At 33.3% G+C, this 24146-nt stretch overlaps 1 protein-coding gene across 6 annotated transcripts in view; it reads right to left on the bottom strand.

Annotated features, from left to right (window-relative positions):
- Window positions 1-24146, bottom strand: part of LOC149806260 (protein FAM149A-like) — a 241636-nt gene that overhangs the window by 13002 nt on the left and 204488 nt on the right. For 5 of the 6 annotated variants that reach the window (XM_089951209.1, XM_089951210.1, XM_089951207.1 and 2 more), the window contains 4 exons: window positions 21170-21334; window positions 8544-8657; window positions 3986-4079; window positions 1841-1984 (listed from right to left, as the gene is read on the bottom strand). In XM_089951209.1, coding sequence (XP_089807335.1) covers window positions 1841-1984; window positions 3986-4079; window positions 8544-8657; window positions 21170-21334 — 517 coding nt within the window. The remainder of the gene's footprint in view (window positions 1-1840; window positions 1985-3985; window positions 4080-8543; window positions 8658-21169; window positions 21335-24146) is intronic. The other variant, XM_089951206.1, reaches the window with a different exon arrangement.

The raw sequence follows: 24146 nt of genomic DNA, 5'->3' as shown, positions 1-24146 counted from the left end.
ACATAGAAAATTTCAAACACAATGTTGTGTTCCATGGTACTAGAAAACTTTAAATATGCAGGTGTTTAATGTTGTGTTCCACAGTACTAGAAAACTTGAAATATGCAGGTGTTTAATGTTGTGTTCCACGGTACTAGAAAACTTGAAATATGCAGGTGTTTAATGTTGTCTTCCACGGTACTAGAAAACTTGAATATGCAGGTGTTTAATGTTGTCTTCCACCTGCACAGTACTAGAAAACTTGAAATATGCAGGTGTTTAATGTTGTCTGCACGGTACTAGAAAACTTGAAATATGCAGGTGTTTAATGTTGTGTTCCACAGTACTAGAAAACTTGAAATATGCAGGTGTTTAATGTTGTCAATGCTAATGCATGCTTGAGAAACATACTAAATTTGAAGAAAAAAATCAAATTACGGGTAATAATGTCTTTAACTTGCATAAAATTAACTTTTCTATATGAAATACACATTTGCTGTAATCTGCTTTTTGTTTCCAAAACTTCCAAGAAATCTGCATTAGGACTGGAGTCCATTCTCAAGCTAGACGTAAATACATGGTCAAGCATAAGTATTTAGGACAACTGGCCATTCTAAATCACTAGTATTCTTACATTGGTCTTTCTAAATCACTAAGCATTCTTACACTGGCCTTTCTAAATCACTAAGCATTCTTACATTGGCCTTTCTAAACCACTAAGCATTCTTACACTGGCCTTTCTAAATCACTAAGCATTCTTACACTGGCCTTTCTAAACCACTAAGTATTCTTACATTGGTCTTTCTAAACCACTAAGTATTCTTACAATGGCCTTTCTAAATCACTAAGTATTCTTACACTGGCCTTTCTAAATCACTAAGTATTCTTACACTGGCCTTTCTAAATCACTAAGTATTCTTACACTGGCCTTTCTAAATCACTAAGCATTCTTACACTGGCCTTTCTAAATCACTAAGCATTCTTACACTGGCCTTTCTAAATTACTAAGTATTCTTACACTGGCCTTTCTAAATCACTAAGTATTCTTACACTGGCCTTTCTAAATCACTAAGCATTCTTACACTGGCCTTTCTAAATCACTAAGTATTCTTACACTGGCCTTTCTAAATCACTAAGCATTCTTACACTGGCCTTTCTAAATCACTAAGTATTCTTACACTGGCCTTTCTAAATCACTAAGTATTCTTACACTGGCCTTTCTAAATCACTAAGCATTCTTACACTGGCCTTTCTAAATTACTAAATATTCTTACACTGGCCTTTCTAAATCACTAAGTATTCTTACACTGGCCTTTCTAAACCACTAAGTATTCTTACACTGGCCTTTCTAAATCACTAAGTATTCTTACACTGGCCTTTCTAAATCACTAAGTATTCTTACACTGGCCTTCCTAAACCACTAAGTATTCTTACACTGGCCTTTCTAAATCACTAAGTATTCTTACACTGGCCTTTCTAAATCACTAAGTATTCTTACACTGGCCTTTCTAAATCACTAAGTATTCTTACACTGGCCTTTCTAAATCACTAAGTATTCTTACACTGGCCTTTCTAAACCACTAAGTATTCTTACAATGGCCTTTCTAAATCACTAAGTATTCTTACACTGGCCTTTCTAAATCACTAAGTATTCTTACACTGGCCTTTCTAAATCACTAAGCATTCTTACACTGGCCTTTCTAAACCACTCAGTATTCTTACACTGGCCTTTCTAAATCACTAAGTATTCTTACACTGGCCTTTCTAAATCACTAAGCATTCTTACACTGGCCTTTCTAAATCACTAAGCATTCTTACACTGGCCTTTCTAAATCACTAAGTATATTCTGCCAACACTTACTCCACTGTTTGGTCTTGATGACATCATCAGGGGTCATCTCAGGATCTTCAAGAATTTCCTGGGGGACTTGACCCAGATGCCCCATATCACTAGATGGCTGAAGACTACACCCTGTTATGTTTAAGGCCATCATGTGGGAACCACCTGGACAGAAAAAGGGTACGTGTTAGTGCAGTCATGAAATGATCAGATTTACCTAATGATTATTCAGAAGGACAAGCCATCTGAGTAGCTGTAATGTTATTTTTTAGTGAGGCATTCAGTCTTGAAGTCGGTCTGTAATCTGAGTAGCTGTAATGTTATTTTTTAGTGAGGCATTCAGTCTTGAAGTCGGTCTGTAATCTGAGTAGCTGTAATGTTATTTTTTAGTGAGGCATTCAGTCTTGAAGTCGGTCTGTAATCTAATCTTCTGTTGTTATAGATGAGTTACTTTTACTGAAGTGTATCCACAAACCAATTGTCACGAGTTTAAGTGAAATACAGAACAACATAATGAGCGCAATGGTGCCTAATGTAAATGATATCCCCCTAGCTGTAATCAATTGCTGTTTCCTACTATATCTTTGCTGGTTGGCAAGAGAAGAGTCCTTCACTGCCTTAAATAGTAAGACCTAATCAAGTTCAGAGTGATAAAGTCCTTTGTTACCTTGATTAGACCTAATCAACAGTTTACAGTGATGCAGTCCTTTGTTACCTTGGTAAGACCTAATCGACAGTTTACAGTGATGAAAGTCCTTTGTTACCTTGGTAAGACCTAATTAACAGTTTACAGAGATGAAAGTCCTTTGTTACCTTTGTGAGACCTAATCAACAGTTTACAGTGATGCAGTTCTTTGTTACCTTGGAAATACCTAATCAACAGTTTACAGTGATGCAGTCCTTTGTTACCCTGGTAAGACCTAATCAACAGTTTAGAGTGATGCAGTCCTTTGTTACCTTGGTAAGTTCTAATCAACAATTTACAGTGATGCAGTCCTTTGTTACCTTGGTAAGGCCTAATTAACAGCTTACAGTGATGAAAGTCCTTTGTTACCTTTATAAGACCTAATCAACAGTTTAGAGTGATGCAGTCCTTTGTTACCTTGGTAAGACCTAATCAACAGTTTAGAGTGATGCAGTCCTTTGTTACCTTGGTTATTGTTGTAGGGTTTAACGCCATTTTGCAGCACACAATAAGCTATACATGGCGGCCAGTATTAATGTGTTACCTTGGTAAGACCTAATCAATAGTTTACAGTGATGAAAGTCTTTTGTTACCTTGGTAAGACCTGATCAACAGTTTAGAGTGATGCAGTCCTTTGTTACCTTGGTAAGACCTAATTAACTGTTTACAGTGATGCAGTCCTTTGTTACCTTGGTAAGACCTAATCAACAGTTTACAGTGATACAGTCCTTTTCTACCTTGGTAAGACCTAATCGACAGTTTATAGTGATGCAGTCCTTTGTTACCTTGGTAAGACCTAATCGACAGTTTACAGTGATGAAAGTCCTTGGTTACCTTGGCAAGACCTGATCAACAGTTTAGAGTGATGCAGTCCTTTGTTACCTTGGTAAGGCCTAATTGACATTTTACAGTGATGCAGTCCTTTGTTACCTTGGTAAGGCCTAATCAACAGTTTACAGTGATGCAGTCCTTTGTTACCTTGGTAAGGCCTAATCAACAGTTTACAGTGATGCAGTCCTTTGTTACCTTGGTAAGACCTAATCAACAGTTTACAGTGATGCAGTCCTTTGTTACTTTAGTAAGACCTAATCAGTAGTTTATAGTGATGAAAGTCTTTTGTTACCTTGGTAAGACCTAATCAACAGTTTACAGTGATGAAAGATTTTTGTTACCTTGGTAAAACCTAACATAAACATTAGAATGATGAAGACCTTTGTTTCTTTAAATGGTAAGACCAAATAAAAAAATTGATGCCACATTAAGACGGACACTATAAAACAGATTTTAAAATCTCATTCCCACTAAACCTTTTGACCAATAAATACCACCTGGCAATTTTTAAAGTTTATTCCTTAATGAATATTAAGCACTTAAAGGCATTGATATTATTTAGTGCTTCAATCTGAAAAAATCAACCACATTTGCTTTTTTAATGCATACAATATTTTATACTAGTACTGGCATTTCTTGTCATCACTCACCAAATGTATTACTTCTTGTGTTGGCTGGGCTAAATGCAAGACTACTTCCGAATGGCGTGGATGCCCGCCTTGGAACACCTAGAGGTGTATCAGACTGAAAAGACAAACAAACAGACAGTCAATAACACATCTACCTATCAGATGGAAGTTTAAATATTTCCCAGGACCTGATCTTAATAAATGTGATGGATGTTTAAGTATTTCTAAAGACCCTGATTTCAATAAATCAGATCCTTTTTTTAATAAAATTATAAAAAATAAGGCAGGAAACAAATCATCTAAAAGTGATATTTCTTCAAATTTTAAACGTTCTTCAATTTAATAGTTATAATAATAATTTATGTTAAAATGAATAATTTTTTCTTCAACAATTCACAGAATAACAAGCCATCTAAAGTTCTGTTTAATTTCTTTGTGGACAAAACCAATACCTGTCCATGGCAAATGTTTAAGATTATCAAATACCAAAATAAATGTACATACCTGTCCATGGCAAATGTTTAAGATTATCAAATACCAAAATAAATGTACATACCTGTCCATGGCAAATGTTTAAGATTATCAAATACCAAAATAAATGTACATACCTGTCCATGGCAAATGTTTAAGATTATCAAATACCAAAATAAATGTACATGCCTGTCCATGGCAAATGTTTAAGATTATCAAATACCAAAATAAATGTACATACCTGTCCATGGCAAATGTTCAAGATTATCAAATACCAAAATAAATGTACATACCTGTCCATGGCAAATGTTCAAGATTATCAAATACCAAAATAAATGTACATACCTGTCCATGGCAAATGTTTAAGATTATCAAATACCAAAATAAATGTACATACCTGTCCATGGCAAATGTTTAAGATTATCAAATACCAAAATAAATGTACATACCTGTCCACGGCAAATGTTTAAGATTATCAAATACCAAAAGAAATGTACATACCTGTCCACGGCAAATGTTTAAGATTATCAAATACCAAAATAAATGTACATACCTGTCCATGGCAAATGTTTAAGATTATCAAATACCAAAAGAAATGTACATACCTGTCCATGGCAAATGTTTAAGATTATCAAATACCAAAATAAATGTACATACATGTCCATGGCAAATGTTTAAGATTATCAAATACCAAAAGAAATGTACATACCTGTCCATGGCAAATGTTTAAGATTATCAAATACCAAAATAAATGTACATACCTGTCCATGGCAAATGTTTAAGATTATCAAATACCAAAATAAATGTACATACCTGTCCATGGCAAATGATTAAGATTATCAAATACCAAAATAAATGTACATACCTGTCCATGGCAAATGTTTAAGATTATCAAATACCAAAACAAATGTACATACCTGTCCATGGCAAATGTTTAAGATTATCAAATACCAAAATAAATGTACATACCTGTCCATGGCAAATGTTTAAGATTATCAAATACCAAAATAAATGTACATACCTGTCCATGGCAAATGTTTAAGATTATCAAATACCAAAATAAATGTACATACCTTTATATGGTAAATGTTAAAGACATGACACTATCAAGTACAGTAAAACCTGTCTTGTGAGACCACTGCTTTGAGAGCACGTCTTGAGAGACCATGTTGTCTATGTAGATTTATTGATTAAATAGTGTTATGACTTGTCACGAGAGACCACCCATCTTGAAAGATCATTATTTTTGGCAGAAGGGGTGCTATTTCAAGACAGGTTCTACTGTACCTAAATCAATGTACATACCTGTACATGTCATGGTAAATGTTAAAGACATGGTGTTATCAAGTACCAAAATTAATGTACACACCTGTACATGTCATGGTAAATGTTAAAGACATGGCATTATCAAGTACCAAAATTAATGTACACACCTGTACATGTCATGGTAAATGTTAAAGACGTGGCATTATCAAGTGCCAAAATCAATGTACATACCTGTACATGTCATGGTAAATGTTAAAGACATGGCATTATCAAGTGCCAAAATCAATGTACATACCTGTACATGTCATGGTAAATGTTAAAGACATGGCATTATCAAATACCAAAATCAATGTACATACCTGTACATGTCATGGTAAATGTTAAAGACATGGCATTATCAAGTACCAAAATCAATGTACATACCTGTACATGTCATGGTAAATGTTAAAGACATGGCATTATCAAGTACCAAAATTAATGTACACACCTGTACATGTCATGGTAAATGTTAAAGACGTGGCATTATCAAGTACCAAAATCAATGTACATACCTGTACATGTCATGGTAAATGTTAAAGACATGGCATTATCAAGTGCCAAAATCAATGTACATACCTGTACATGTCATGGTAAATGTTAAAGACATGGCGTTATCAAGTACCAAAATTAATGTACACACCTGTACATGTCATGGTAAATGTTAAAGACATGGCGTCATCAAGTACCAAAATCAATGTACATACCTGTACATGTCATGGTAAATGTTAAAGACGTGGCATTATCAAGTGCCAAAATCAATGTACATACCTGTACATGTCATGGTAAATGTTAAAGACGTGGCATTATCAAGTACCAAAATCAATGTACATACCTGTACATGTCATGGTAAATGTTAAAGACATGGCATTATCTAGTACCAAAATCAATGTACATACCTGTACATGTCATGGTAAATGTTAAAGACGTGGCATTATCAAGTACCAAAATCAATGTACATACCTGTACATGTCATGGTAAATGTTAAAGACATGGCATTATCAAGTACCAAAATCAATGTACATACCTGTACATGTCATGGTAAATGTTAAAGACATGGCATTATCAAGTACCAAAATCAATGTACACACCTGTACATGTCATGGTAAATGTTAAAGACATGGCATTATCAAGTACCAAAATCAATGTACATACCTGTACATGTCATGGTAAATGTTAAAGACATGGCATTATCAAGTACCAAAATTAATGTAACTGTACACACATTTAACTTGAGCTATTTACATTGCACACCAAGAAAGATTTTGCTGCTTTTGTATTACATGTTCCCCACTCAAATCCACTTTCAGACCATGACAAAGGGACTATAACCCACATCTGATAAATCAATAATGCATACTGCTCATACAGTAACATGTATTAAATCTAGTCAAACATATATTTTAAAAAATCACTGCAAATTAATATATTTAACTTCAGATCCCCCCAAGCACCCTAAGGGGAGGTATATAAACTGAAAAACCCTCAGATCCCTCCAAGCTACCTAAAAGAAAATATACTGTAACCCTCTCATACATCAGTACCAAAAAGGGAAATTCTGTCCCAATTCTGAATTTTATACAGCAGTTTAGCTCAAGATAATTACAGACAGATGAATAGAGGGAGGATATCAAGATAATTACGGACAGATGAATAGTGGGAGGATATCAAGATAATTACAGACAGATGAATAGCGGGAGGATATCAAGATAATTACAGACAGATGAATAGCGGGAGGATATCAAGATAATTACAGACAGATGAATAGTGGGAGGATATCAAGATAATTACAGACTGAAGAATAGAGGGAGGATATCAAGATAATTACAGACTGATGAATAGAGGGAGGATATCAAAATATTCCATACTAAAGTACCTGGATAATACTGACGTCTCTCATTGTACATGGGTAATAAATATTTCATCCGAATTCAGGAATGCAGATCCACAAAGATTTTTTTCAGACAGAAAGGATGGAAGAAAATAAATAAAATCATGCAGATAGACAGAAAGGATGGAAGAAAATAAATAAAATCATGCAGGTAGACTGAAAGGATGGAAGAAAATAAATAAAATCATGCAGTTAGACAGAAAGGATGGAAGAAAATAAATAAAATCATGCAGTTAGACAGAAAGGATGGAAGAAAATAAATAAAATCATGCAGGTAGACTGAAAGGATGGAAGAAAATAAATAAAATCATGCAGTTAGACAGAAAGGATGGAAGAAAATAAATAAAATCATGCAGTTAGACAGAAAGGATGGAAGAAAATAAATAAAATCATGCAGGTAGACAGAAAGGATGGAAGAAAATAAATAATATCATGCAGCTAGACAGAAAGGATGGAAGAAAATAAATAAAATCATGCAGGTAGACTGAAAGGATGGAAGAAAATAAATAAAATCATGCAGGTAGACAGAAAGGATGGAAGAAAATAAATAAAATCATGCAGGTAGACTGAAAGGATGGAAAAAAATAAATAAAATCATGCAGGTAGACTGAAAGGATGGAAGAAAATAAATAAAATCATGCAGCTAGACAGAAAGGATGGAAGAAAATAAATAAAATCATGCAGGTAGACTGAAAGGATGGAAGAAAAATAAAATCATGCAGGTAGACAGAAAGGATGGAAGAAAATAAATAAAATCATGCAGGTAGACTGAAAGGATGGAAGAAAAAAAATAAAATCATGCAGATAGGAAGGATGGAAGAAAATAAATAAAATCATGCAGCTAGACAGAAAGGATGGAAGAAAATAAATAAAATCATGCAGATAGACTGAAAGGGCCTGTAGGAAATGGCTAACCCTCATGGCATGAGTTGTGCTGGGTCTTCCCTCCTGGGGTATCATCCTCTCCCTGAATGGAACACGAAGATCCTTGTCTACAGCACTGCTGGCACGACTGCTTGGACCCTTCCTCTGCATGTACACAACATGTAAAACATCAACATAATGCACTGGACTCTATTGCGTATTTCTAAAACATCAACATAATGCACTGGACTCTATTGCGTATTTCTAAAACATCAACATAATGCACTGGACTCTATTGTGTATTTCTAAAACATCAACGTAATACACTGGCCTCTACTGGATATTTCTAAAACATCAACATATAGCACTGGATTCTATTGGGTATTTCTAAAACATCAACATATTGCACTGGACTCTACTGGATATTTCTAAAACATCAACATATTGCACTGGATTCTATTGTATATTTCTAAAACATCAACATAATGCACTGGACTCTATTGGGTATTTCTAAAACTACATATTGCACTGGACTCTATTGGGTATTTCTAAAACATCAACATAATTCACTGGATTCTACTGGGTATTTCTAAAATGTAGCAATTAGCCATTCAAGTCAAAATATATAATCTGGAAAGATTCTATTTTCCTTTTATGATTCTCTTTGGAAAAATAATATTTGCCTATTTATATTCTTGTAACAATATTTCTCAAATTTTACTTCTGGACACTGCATATACTTACTTGTAAACTGACATGCCTATGTTTGCTTTCTATTGATACAATTATATTCTTCAAACATATTTTTTTCATTAAAAATCAAAATCTCTGCATTAATTACAAAGATACAACCTAAAAGGCTTTTTAATGAAAATCTGTATAGCAATATACACAGATAAAAATTCAAAGAGGATCTCAAATGGGTAATGATTTAATATTGAAATTATGAACATTATCCAACAAGTTTCATAAATTTAATATTAAATCATTACTCATTGAGATTCTTTTATATCACTTAGTTTTTATTTCAGTAGAAATTATTTAGATAGAAAGAAAAACGAATAATTTTGTTCATTCTGACAGATGCTGCACCTTTCATTTGTTGTGTGTAAAAAATAGTCCCAAACAAAGTTCCCAAACAAACTAGTATTAATGTTTAAAAATAAATTTCACTTTTTTTACAATCTATAAGTCAAAGATCAAGTGTCCTTCCGAATAAACAGTACATTTTAAACAGACAAAATCATTTTTCAACACAGACTATTTAATGCTCGTGATGTCACATTGTTTAATGCAATACCGGTTAGAATGTACCAGACTGTCCATGTTAATGTAACCGAACATGTCACTTTCACAACTAAACATTACATTGTTTTAATATTTATTTGAAATAACGATTCCTGGATGGAGAAATTCCCATATTTACTGTAGTGTATTTGTGACCGGATATTTTAGTATTTGGCTTGGAACAGAAGACTACAGAATATGTAAACAAATTTCATTTTGAGTCATATATTTACCACGTAAATATGCAGTCGTTGGTGAAACTTCTGTCAGTTTGGGGACCAGTTTATGTCCACATTCTTCTGTGAACAAAGGTGAGTTTATATACCGTATAAACTTGCGTATAAGATGAATAATTTAGGAAAAAATAAAGGCCTGGAAGAAGGGGGGAAGTCTTATCCATGGGCCAATGTCTAAACTCGACAGTTTTGGGGTCTTTTTGTTGACTACTGTAATGGCTGTAAATCTTTGGACACAAAACAATAACTTTTTCTCTGTCCTAAGACATAGGCATGTAAAAAAAGAGTAACTTTCCATGACCCAACAATTATTAAACTGTTACACAGTACTATGATTGATTTTGTTATTATTTTGTATTTGCATATTTTCTGATTTCTCCAACACGAAGTTAAATAAAGGTAAATATAGACTGCATAATTCGTGGGCCAGTTGAGTTTACCAGGGAGACCATGCTGAACTATAATGTACAGTACTTACACAGTGCAAAGCATGCATAGCGTCACTTAAATCCTTAAATCCTTACTTATTCCCAAACATATTAGATGCAGATTTTGCTTTATTCATTGATTCGACCAAATTGCATTCTTCCAGATAACATTTCAGCTAGTCCTTAATAGCTGTTTCATTTATGTTGAATCACACGCTCACAAATTACTCATTTTCAATTATATAAGTGATCCTACAAATTGAGGTAATACTTTAAAAAGGTTCACACGTTTAATTGTACAAGGCACATAACCATCATAATTTACATGTTTACGGGGGACCCCGAGTGGCCGAGTGGTCTAAAGCGCTCTCCGTTACGGATCATTGCCATCTCACATCTGTCTGCGTGGGTTCGAGTCTCGGATTCAGCCACTGTGGGTATGTGAGAAAGCTTGCCAGTAGCTTCTTGTGTGTCGGTGGTTCTTTCCAGGGTTTTCCTGGGTTCTTCCTCCACCATTAATACTGGCCACCATGTACAGTCTATCGTGTAATGAAAAATGGCGTTAAACCATACAACAACAACATGTTTATGAAGTGTGGTAATAATAATAAAGGCTAAAATTCTCATATGGTTCAACTTTGATCAACATCAATCAATTTTAGTTTTGTGTTTTAGCTGAACAAACATCATAACTTTCCACACAATGGAAAGCTTGACATTTCGGCATCTCCTATGTTGATAGTTGGCGAAATTCTTTCGTTTTGCAACAGCAGTACAGGCCAGTTAATCATTAAAACCCTGAAACTGGTTTGTGATATGAGGGAATTTTGACCGGTAACTATTCAAGTACACTGATGTGTAATTGCCGTAGTTTTGTAAAATGGGGTCAAAGGCATACCTATGAACTTTTCAAAAGGCAAGTAGGAAGACTGAATAAAAAAATAGAGACTGGGATCTAAAATCGGGAGGTTTTTCATGGCATTTTTAAAGCCTTGTTTTCACTAAATATTGATCGATCTTCCTGGTCCAATATGCATGAATTTAGCAAAAAGACTATCCGTTTCTCCCTGTGATGTGCCTTATTTTCCCCCAGGACATGTCCTGTTTTCATATTCTGGTCAGCTGTGGTCAAACTGCACAATAGCTAAAGATTAGTCTTAAATAACCAAGCAATAAAGCCAGCACGAGTAATGAAAAGTTAATCCTTATCCATGCAACTATTTTGTGAAAATGATTGGTCCCCGTCGTAATTCAAAGAAACCATGTTCTACACTATTCTGTGTTATGCAAGCACCAGCAATTGATTGCGAAATAAAGGATTCCCAAGTTTGTTGAACTAAAGGTACCAAAATAGCCAGCCTCATGGTACCATACATATGGCAACTATTTTCCCCTCTTTGTATATCCGACCATATTCCCGTACTGTCAACTCGTAAAGCATTTAGTATTGTTTATTATAAAACCTACATTCTGAATTAGTTTTTTGAGGACACATTTGCTGTGTGGTATGTATTTTCATTCCTTCTTTTAATTTAACAATGGTAATTGTCATTGGTATATACAGTATAAAAATGCCAGGTGTTCACTCATGTAAATTTCTTTTGTGGAAATGGTGCTATAGCCAATGGAGTTACAGCATTTGTAGTGATCATTCTTGGGATTTAAATTAATTGTGGACGATTTTATTGTTGTGGTTTACATTTTTGTTCTGGTTTATTTGTTGTTTTTTTTTGTATTCCTGTAGAGGTAAAAAAAATCATTAATTTATGTGAATAGTATTTAAACTTAACATTCTATTTAGTGAAGAAGCGAATTCTTTATATAAAGTAATTATTTCATCACAACAATAATTCACAGGTGATACAACAGAACATGTAGGACTTTTTTTGTTTAGAAGAAATGAAAATCGAAGACATAATGTAATAATCGGGAGTTCTCTGCAAAAATCGGGAGATATTATGAAATCAGGAGGTAGGTGTGGAGTGACCCCAAAAATCGGTAGTTTTTTTTCCCTCCTGTTGTGAAAGTTGACAGGTATGGTGTAAGGTCACTTACATTAAAGCAAACCAAAATTCAGCTTTTACAGTATTAGCATCAAACCGTATTGTTTGTTCGTTGTGTTGTCATACTGGGATTACATTTTAATGAGTTAGGTATTTACAATTTCAAAGCAAAGTAAAAACATAATTACCGGTGCACTGATATGAAATGTTCAATGCAATAATGCATAAAAAAGCAGTAATCGAGTCAAAAGCTAGAGGCAGTGTTACAGCAACTCGCGAATGCTAAATTCTTGTCATCGTTCGATCAAATTATACACAAATCTAAATTAGGCAAAAACAATAAGAAAACAGAAAATTAAACAAATTACTTTTCAAACAAGTTTATACCTTTCATTTTAATAATCATGCATGCCAACCTCGAGATAAATATGCATGTAATTTTTTTAAAATATAACTTTGCCTAAATAAATGCATTTAGAACTTACCTTGTGCATTCTTGAGATGACTTGGGGTTGTAGGTCGGCTTATACGCGGGTCATACACTTTTTATTGTTTATACCACTTTAGTTTGGGGGTCGGCTTATACACGAATGGGCTTATATGCGAGTATATACGGTACTTCTGTAAGTTAACATTTAATCCACGCTTCAGGTTTACCACCCCTCCTCCAACCCCACGTTACACATTAGCTATAAACTGAGCAATACCCTTAGTTTTACTTCTTGTTATTGTTCTTGTCTTGGAGTTCTAGCCATTTTTCATGTTGTGATATGTTATACATGACATAACAAGCCCCTGCAGTGGTAAATTGGCCATATTCAGACAAGACCATTTTCCCCCCAATTCGTTTCACAAATTGAATACAAAAATGGCAGCCAAAATGTTCATTGACAACAAAACATTCCAGAAGGCGGGGTTAAAATAGCTATTCCATAATCACAGCCAATCAGTAAAGAGAATATTGCATAATAATTTCATGGGCTTATTGTGATATGTTCATGTGTTAAAATATCAAAAATATAAAACTGCACACACTGTAGACAAAGTGTGTTAAATTAATTTTAAACCATGTTTCTTTCTGGCAAAGTCATGAACAGAGTATCAACACCATGTACTCACCCGCAAATCTCATCACATACATTGAATCCTGAATACAAGTAATTGCACGCTTACAGATTTAAAATAATAATTGTGTCATAGGTCATAGAGGTATGAATTCAGAGGAAAAACATAGCACAATCACGTAATGAATGATGAAGCACATTTACGTTTCAGTAAGTCCCAAGTTGGTAAAGGTTAGTTTGCATTTTAAGCCACTGTTGGTAGCATTCGTAAGCATAAAATTTATCCCTGCAAAAAGGAAACTTTCATGGCACAGTAAACTTGTTCCAGACATGCTGGAAAATGAAAAAAATCCATCAGATTTCATTGCTTTTATTTAAGTTTGGTACTAACTTCCTTTGAAGAAAGGTTCTTTTCTTTTATTGAAAATTGTAGTCAGCTGCTTTCTTTGATGAAGGATGCATTGTTGAAGTCGCCACTAAAGGACATCTTTGGAGAAACAAACAAATGTCTGTTTCTTATTGTGGCGGCAACATCAAATAATTGCATTGCATGATTGAGACTGATATTTTTTCCATTTGCTTAGTATGTTTTCGTCACAATCGGTGCTTCAAAGATAATGTTTTCTTTGAAATTTCAGCAAACTATTTTATCTATGTACATTTTTAAAAAAGGAATTGGTCATTGTTTGGTCAATTGTTCCTCCCTGCCTATTGAATAGACCAACAAGGGTTTGTTTTTGGTTGGTTTTTTTTGCATTTATGGTAGCGAAGTGATGCTGAAAATGTGAGTGCTTTGAAGGATTTAATTCTAAGTGAAAAGAAGAGGACTTTTACTTACCATCCACATATAAATGTCAACCTATGTAAATATATTAATTACTAGCAAGCAGCCAAGAATCGGAAAAAAGAAAGATTACGAGATAATGTCTCGTCAGTTGATCTTTGCTACCAGAAATGTCAACAACTAAAAAAGCAGGTATGCACTGTTAAGATGGTTTGTCAATGTGGACAAAGAAATTGTATATGTAACAATAGATACATTTCAATGCATTTTATATCAAGTCTGTGGCTTCCTTTCATGGGGCCTCTGAATTTCTCCACTCCAAACCAATGGTTATTATACAAGTTTAAACAACCAACAATGTTGCGAATAATAATATTGAAAAAAATCGCCAGATGGTATATGTTGCTGCCAATAAGGGAGACAAAATCACAGTTTGCGACATTGGCGAAGCCCTACGAGCTTATTTTTCATACTTTTAAGAAGAAACAACTATTTTTCCGTGTACGAGAAAATAAAATTTCAGGAGCCACACCACGATCATCTTGTATCATTTTTTCATGATCTCTTCCCCAAAATGATAATAAACTTTTTTTGTTTTTCTCCTAATTTCAAAAAATAATTTTTTTAGTGTACGAGAAAAATACATGTATATAAAATTTTGGGAGCCACACCATGACCATGTTATATCCGAATTTGTGTTATAAAGGAGTGTGCTATAGCAGGGTCACACTATATTAACGATAATTAACAGGCCTGATTTCTCCAACTGTAAATTATAAGAACTAACTAATGGACACAACAGGTTTTCCATTAGGTGTGTCAGTTAATGATTTTAAGAAGTTTAACTCAACAAAACCCCAAAGTGATATATGTTACTCTCTCCCACCAGTATCAAAGAAAAATGTTAATAATGTCTCACAGAAAGTTTAGAGGATTGGTGCATGACTCAATATCAGGCTCACCTATTTCAAAAAGCATAACATTTGTAACCAATGTAAGTATGACAGTCACATCTGTCCCCAAAATATGGAAAACTGCAAAAGTAATGCCTATTCACAAGGAAGATGCTGATAACTACCAACCGATTTCGATGCAACCTGTCAAAATTGACTGAAAATCATGTCCATGATTCATTCATGTCGTATTTAATCAAAAACATGATGTTACACTATAATTAATCAGGCTTCATAATAATAAAAATAATAATGAGGATTTTGTATAGTGCCTAATCTTCAGAAGCTCTAAGCACTTTACAACATTAGACAACACTTATGACATAAAAAAACATATAATAATATGATTACAAAATACTAACTCCATGAAATTAGAAAACATAAAAAACATGCTGAAAAAATTTAAGGTAGGAAACATTATTAAGTCTTTAAGGTCATACAGGATCATTTGTTTGAGACTGCCTTGATCTCACTAACTTATACATAGCTTCAAGCAATTGATCAAGGTAAAATAATAGATTTCAAGAAGGTATTTGACATGGTGATCTCGAAATGTTCCAAGCAAACTTCAGGTTTATGGCTTCTCAGTAGGATATGGCATTTTGCATAGAAGGGTACTGGAAACTATTTTATAATACTTATATAAAACTCTGATTAGATTACTGTAATATTATATCGAGTAATTCAGATGATAAAAACAGCATGTTTTCAAAACTGAGCATTCAAGCTAATATCAGACCAAACAGAAAATAATGAAAACTTCAATGACAAGTGAAAAACATTACCTATTAAAGACAGAATTTATTTGAGAAAGTGAATTTAATGTACAAGATATCCAGTAACAGTGATAATGTCTATTTATCACATTGTAGGTAGTTTTCCTATAGAATGTGCAGTTTCGTATTTCTGATATTACCACATGTTTAAATATCACTTTATGTGATTCTGATTGGTCCAAAAAAGCCCATGAAATTATTGTGCATTAATCTCTTTACTGACTGGCTGAGATCGTGGGTAAACGTTTTGAACTGCCTTCTGGAATGTTTGGTTTTGAATGAACATTTTTTGCAGCCATTTTTGAACTCAACTCGCGAAAGGAAATTGAGGACAAATTATCTTGGCTGTCTGAATATGGATGTGTTACTCCTACAGGGGTTTGTTATGTCATGTATAACAATATAGAAATGAAAAAAATGGCATAAAACTACAAGACAAGAACAACAATAAGATGTAAAACTAATGGTATTGCTTATTTGATGGTGGGGTGGGGTGAGAGAGCGGTATATCCGTAACATAGATATAGAATGCACTGCATATATAAGCATGGTTTAAATGTGAACTTACATCAGTAAATAAACCCACCTCTGTTCATAGAAGAATTAAGAAATAAATGGGTCTCCCTACTGACAGAACTTTATCCAACCACAACATTTTTACGCAGTATATATCGGATGCAAATCCAACTCAAAAAGAAATTTGTTTACGTCTTCTGTACAGTCTATTGTTCCAGTCAAATAGTGTAAATTTCCAGTCACAAATGCATTGCAGTAAATGTGGGAATTTCTGCATCCAGTAATCCTATTTCACATAAAAATCGCAACAATGTAAGGTTTAATTCTGCAAGTGACATTTTACTCTAGGTCTACTGTTTACCGTATCAATGTGGCATCACATAGCATTAATCAATCTGTTTTGAAAAATGATTTTGTTGTTATAAAATGTTCTGTTTATTCGGATGAAAGCTTTTTCTTTGATTTATAGTTTGTAAAAATGTACAATCTACTTTTACTAGTTCAACTTTGTTTGGGACTATGTTTTATGCACAACAAATGAAAGGTGCACTTCTGTCAGAATGAAAGAAATTATTTCATTCTTCTTTCTATCTAAATAATTTCCACTGAAATAAAAACTATGTGATAAAAAGAATCTCAAATAGATAATGATTTAATATTAAATTTATGAAACTAGTTGAATAATGTCCAGCTTTTGCTAGCCTTGGCTCATAAAAGCTGGACATTATTCAACTCGTTTCATAAATTCAATATTAAATCATTACCCATTTGAGATCCTCTATTTACACTCACTATTGCAGTATATTCAGCCTGGTAACACTCCCTGCCTGAGATCCACTACTATCAAACAGCATAAAATATCCAAATGAAATAAGGAATTAATATTCAAAAGAAGTTTCTAATATTGAATCCTTTGCACACTTTATTGCTTTCTTCCAAAATCAATATAATATGTAGCTTCAGAGATGCACTTAAAATAAATTATACTGAATATATATATATATATATAGTCTGTTGACTTTTCTCAATAATGTATATGTATATTAATATTTTGTAGCTGACCAGAGACATTTATTTTGTAAACAACATTATGCACATTTTTCCATTGTTAAAGATTAAATATTCAGATCATTATTAATTGTAAATTGTTTATTTTTGTTTGAATTATTAAAGATACAGTTTTGACAAAATTCCAGAAAAGAAATTGCCCATTAAATTGAGAGTATTTCCAGAAAATGGTAATTGTGAGCTAGGTCAAGTGGAGAGTATATGAGCTTGTATACTTAAGAATTATTCATTCTTGCTTTAATATCTGAAGCGGAATCATTTTGTTGTTGTTTTCAGGTTTCTTTTGCTCAATAATATTCTTGCAATAAAACATTAATCTCAAATTATAGTGGATTCAGTCAAGGACTTTTTGGATTATATTACTGTGATACAGCAAAAGACTGAACACATCACCACATTCCAGGCCATTGCCATATTATCACATTCATGACTACAGGCACATCAACACATTAAATAATGGAATTTATTTGGAACATCTCAGGAATTCAATTGGAACTTCATACATTTGGGCTTGTGATAGAACTTTTAGGACTATTTGGGATCTAATTTACAATACAACAAGTTCTTTTAAATCTCACTTTGTATTCTAGGGAAATAAATTATTAGCTGAATTTTACAAATCTTGTTGACTTTTGCTCTTTTCTGTTACTTAAAGACCATAAGTCACAAGAGAGAGAGAGAGAGAGAGAGAGAGAGCAAAATAAAATATATGAATATGGGTATGTGGGTCTGTAATGATAAAGGTGTTGATGATTAATGAAGCATGTGCATTTGAGTGAGAATTAAACAACTGTATTGCATACTGCATGTATGCCGAATGAGTGGGTTCATATGCATGGGTTGGTATACATGTGGAGGAAATAAAGATAAAAAGTGAATATATTCTTGTATATGCATGCTGCTATGTATATATGCATGCATATGTGAGTGTGTTTGCATATTCATATATAAATATGTTCCTTTGTATGAGGACCTCAAGGTAGATTTGTGTCTTTAAATAAAGTCATTATTCTGTTGTGTCTTTAAATAAAGTCATTATTATGTTGTGTCTTTAAATAAAGTCACTATTATGTTGTGTCTTTAAATAAAGTCACTATTATGTTGTGTCTTTAAATAAAGTCACTATTATGTTGTGTCTTTAAATAAAGTCACTATTATGTTGTGTCTTTAAATAAAGTCACTATTATGTTGTGTCTTTAAATAAAGTCACTATTATGTTGTGTCTTTAAATAAAGTCACTATTATGTTGCGTCTTTAAATAAAGTCATTATTATGTTGCGTCTTTAAATAAAGTCATTATTATGTTGCATCTTTAAATAAAGTCATTATTATGTTGTGTCTTTAAATAAAGTCATTATTATGTTGTGTCTTTAAATAAAGTCATTATTATGATGTGTCTTTAAATAAAGTCACTATTATGTTGTGTCTTTAAATAAAGTCACTATTATGTTGTGTCTTTAAATAAAGTCACTATTATGTTGTGTCTTTAAATAAAGTCATTATTATGTTGTGTCTTTAAATAAAGTCATTATTATGATGTGTCTTTAAATAAAGTCATTATTATGTTGTGTCTTTAAATAAAGTCATTATTATGTTGTGTCTTTAAATAAAGTCATTATCATGTTGTGTCTTTAAATAAAGTCATTATTATGTTGTGTCTTTAAATAAAGTCATTATTATGCTGTGTCTTTAAATAAAGTCATTATTATGATGTGTCTTTAAATAAAGTCATTATTATGTTGTGTCTTTAAATAAAGTCATTATTATGTTGTGTCTTTAAATAAAGTCATTATCATGTTGTGTCTTTAAATAAAGTCATTATCATGTTGTGTCTTTAAATAAAGTCATTATTATGTTGTGTCTTTAAATAAAGTCATTATCATGTTGTGTCTTTAAATAAAGTCATTATCATGATGTGTCTTTAAATAAAGTCACTATTATGTTGTGTCTTTAAATAAAGTCATTATTATGATGTGTCTTTAAATAAAGTCATTATTATGATGTGTCTTTAAATAAAGTCATTATTATGTTGTGTCTTTAAATAAAGTCATTATTATGTTGTGTCTTTAAATAAAGTCATTATTATGATGTGTCTTTAAATAAAGTCATTATTATGTTGTGTCTTTAAATAAAGTCATTATTATGTTGTGTCTTTAAATAAAGTCATTATTATGATGTGTCTTTAAATAAAGTCATTATTATGTTGTGTCTTTAAATAAAGTCATTATTATGTTGTGTCTTTAAATAAAGTCATTATCATGTTGTGTCTTTAAATAAAGTCATCATTATGTTGTGTCTTTAAATAAAGTCATTATTATGATGTGTCTTTAAATAAAGTCATTACTATGTTGTGTCTTTAAATAAAGTCATTATTATGTTGTGTCTTTAAATAAAGTCATTATTATGTTGTGTCTTTAAATAAAGTCATTATTATGTTGTGTCTTTAAATAAAGTCATTATTATGATGTGTCTTTAAATAAAGTCATTATTATGTTGTGTCTTTAAATAAAGTCATTATTATGTTGTGTCTTTAAATAAAGTCATTATCATGATGTGTCTTTAAATAAAGTCACTATTATGTTGTGTCTTTAAATAAAGTCATTATTATGTTGTGTCTTTAAATAAAGTCATTATTATGTTGTGTCTTTAAATAAAGTCATTATTATGTTGTGTCTTTAAATAAAGTCATTATTATGTTGTGTCTTTAAATAAAGTCATTATTATGTTGTGTCTTTAAATAAAGTCATTATTATGTTGTGTCTTTAAATAAAGTCATTATTATGATTATGTTAAAGCTGAGGTCTTGGGCTTTAATGAGTCTGGTGTATATTAAAAAATATTGGCTTACGTTTTAAGGATAATACCCTTTTAGGGCTCTATATTTATTCTGCATAACTCTTTGGGCTTTAGATTTATTTTGCATGACTCTTTGGGCTTTACATTTATTTTGCATGATTCTTTGGGCTTTACATTTACTTTTGCATGCCTTTTGGGGCTTTACAATTAGTTTGCATGTCTTTTTGGATTAAAATATGTATTCAGTATGCTTTTTGGCCTTTACATTTATTCAGTTTGCTTTTTAGGGGAGTTTTGCATTATGATTATGACTTTCTCTTTTGTCAGAGTGTGCATATTTACTTTTGTTTAAAGGGTTTTAGGTACCATATTTGTATTAGGTACCAAATTTGTCTTTACCATTTTTGTTACCTAACCTTTACCCTGCACAATATAACCAGGACTGTGTTAAAGTCCAACTTGTCTTTAGCAGTCACTTCCAGAGACTAAGAGAAGTGCTATCTTAACAAAGGTGGTTTCATAGTACAGGTTCATTGTATCAACATATTTGTTTATGGCACTATCAAAAACTGCAGCTTACGTTATGTGATTGCCTAATACAAGTGTCCTTTAAGTCAGATGAATGCCTAATACAAGTGTCTTTCAAGGCATGTGATTGCATAATACATGTGCCCTTTAAGGCAGGTTATTGCCTACTGCAAGTGTCCTTTAAGGCAGGTGATTGCCTAATACAATTGTCCCTTAAGGCAGGTTTGATCATACGTACAGATGCTTGACGTGAGGCTGTTAAGGGTTCCTCCATATAATTGGGAATGGGAGGGAGTGCACCAACTCTCTGGTTGACGGCAGGAGGTGATGAGATCCGGCCACTCACAGGGTTTAATTTCTTCACTCGAAGAGCATCTAGTGCCACTCCATGATCTTCATCCTGCTGTGAGAAAAAGTGATTCATTTTCAAGACATTATAATGAACAGCACCTGAGTCATTATTACATACATCATGAGTCATAGACAGTAGATAATATACACACACAAGTAGTGGGCAGTATATAACGTACACACACAAGTAGTGGCCAGTATATATTGTACATGCACAAGTCATGGGCAGTATACAATGTACATGCACGAGTAGTGGACAATATATAATGTACACACACAAGTAGTGGGCAGTATATAATGTACACACAAAAGTAGTGGCCAGTAAATAATGTACAACAGTACATGCATGAGTCATGGGCAGCATAAAATGTACATGCACAAGTAGTGGGCAGTATATAATGTACATGCAAAAGTAGTGGGCAGTATATATGTATAATGTACACGCGCAAGTTTTGGCCAGTATTTAATGTACAACCACAAGTAGTGGGCAGTATATATTGTATACACACAAGTCATTGGAAGTATATATTGTATACACACAAGTCATGGGTAGTAGATAACGTACACACAAGTCACTGGTAGTATATAATGTGGATGAGTCATGGGTAGTACATAATGTACACACACAGTCACAAGCATTATCATCACAATGTACAGCACCTGAGTTATGAGCACTATCATTACAATGTTGTCATGACAATATACAGCACCTGAGTTATGAGCACTGTCATTATAATGTACAGCACCCATTTTATGAGCATTGTCATTACAATCTACAGCACCTGAGTTATGAGCATTGACACTACAATTTACAGCATCAAACTTATAAGCATTGTCATTACAATGTACAGCACCCAAGTTATGAGCATTGTCATTACAAAGTACAGCACCCAAGTTATGAGCATTGTCATTACAATGTACAGCACCCAAGTTATGAGCATTGTCATTACAAAGTACAGCACCCAAGTTATGAGCATTGTCATTACAATGTACAGCACCCAAGTTATGAGCATTGTCATTACAAAGTACAGCACCCAAGTTATGAGCATTGTCATTACAATCTACAGCACCCAAGTTATGAGCATTGCCATTACAATCTACAGCACCTGAGTTATAAGCACTGACACTACAATTTACAGCATCAAAGTTATAGGCATTGTCAATACAATGTACAGCACCCAAGTTATGAGCATTGTCATTACAAAGTACAGCACCCAAGTTATGAGCATTGTCATTACAAAGTACAGCACCCAAGTTATGAGCATTGTCATTACAATCTACAGCACGTGAGTTATGAGCATTGACACTACAATTTACAGCATCAAAGTTATAAGCATTGTCAATACAATGTACAGCACCCAAGTTATGAGCATTGTCATTACAAAGTACAGCACCCAAGTTATGAGCATTGTCATTACAATGTACAACACCCAAGTTATGAGGATTGTCATTACAATGTACAATACCTGAGTTATGAGCACTGTCATCACAATGTACAGCACTTGAATTATAAGCAGTCATTACATCATTGTCATGACAATATACAGCAGTTATAAGCACTGTCATTACACTGTACAACACCTGACTTTGAGCATTGTCATTGCAATGTACAGCACCTGCGATATGAGCATTGTCATTACAATGTACAGTACTTGAGTTATGAGCATTGTCATTACAATGGCCAGCACCCAAGTTATGAGCATTGACATCACAGTGTACAGTATTTGAGTTATGAGCATTGTCATTACAATGGCCAGCACCCAAGTTATGAGCATTGTCATTACAAAGTACAGCACCCAAGTTATGAGCATTGTCATTACAATCTAAAGCACCAGAGTTATAAGCACTGACACTACAATTTACAGCATCGAAGTTATAAGCATAGTCATTACAAAGTATAGCACCCAAGTTATGAGCATTGTCATTACAATGTACAATACCTGAGTTATGAGCACTGTCATCACAATGTACAGCACTCAAATTATAAGCAGTCACTACATCGTTGTCATGACAATATACAGTACCTGAGTTATAAGCACTGTCATTACAATGTACAACACCTGACTTTTGTGCATTGTCATTGCAATGTACAACACCTGCGATATGAGCATTGTCATTACAATGGCCAGCACCCAAGTTATGAGCACTGACATCACAATGTACAGTACTTGAGTTATGAGCATTGTCATTACAATGGCCAGCACCCAAGTTATGAGCACTCACACTACAATTTACAGCATCGAAGTTATAAGCATAGTCATTACAAAGTATAGCACCCAAGTTATGAGCAATGTCATTACAATGTACAATACCCGAGTTATGAGCACTGTCATCACAATGTACAGCACTCAAATTATAAGCAGTCACTACATTGCTGTCATGACAATATACAGTACCTGAGTTAAAAGCACTGTCATTACAATGTACAACACCCGACTTTTGTGCATTGTCATTGCAATGTACAACACCTGCGATATGAGCATTGTCATTACAATGGCCAGCACCCAAGTTATGAGCACTGACATTACAGTTTACAGCACCCAAGTTATGAGCATTGACATCACAATGTACAGTACCTGAGTTATGAGCATCATCATTACAATGTACAATACATGAGTTATTAGCACTGTCATCACAATGTACAGCACCTGAGTTATGAGCACTGTCATTACAATGGTGTCATGACAATATACAGCACCTGAGATATAAGCATTGTAAAGTGCATCAGGCAAATTTGCATCCAACATTACTCCTACCCCCATTAGTTGCCTTTTATGACATGCAGTAAAGTGTATCAGGCAAATTTGCATCCAACATTACCCCTACCCCATTAGTTGCTTTTTATGACATGCAATTGGGTGTAT

This window comes from Sinohyriopsis cumingii, chromosome 2, assembly GCF_028554795.1.
Source record: "Sinohyriopsis cumingii isolate HCF-2022 chromosome 2, ASM2855479v2, whole genome shotgun sequence".
NCBI classification, from domain to species: domain Eukaryota; kingdom Metazoa; phylum Mollusca; class Bivalvia; order Unionida; family Unionidae; genus Sinohyriopsis; species Sinohyriopsis cumingii.
Note: the sequence above shows the minus strand (reverse complement) of the source record. Positions and strands in the feature narration are given on the sequence as shown.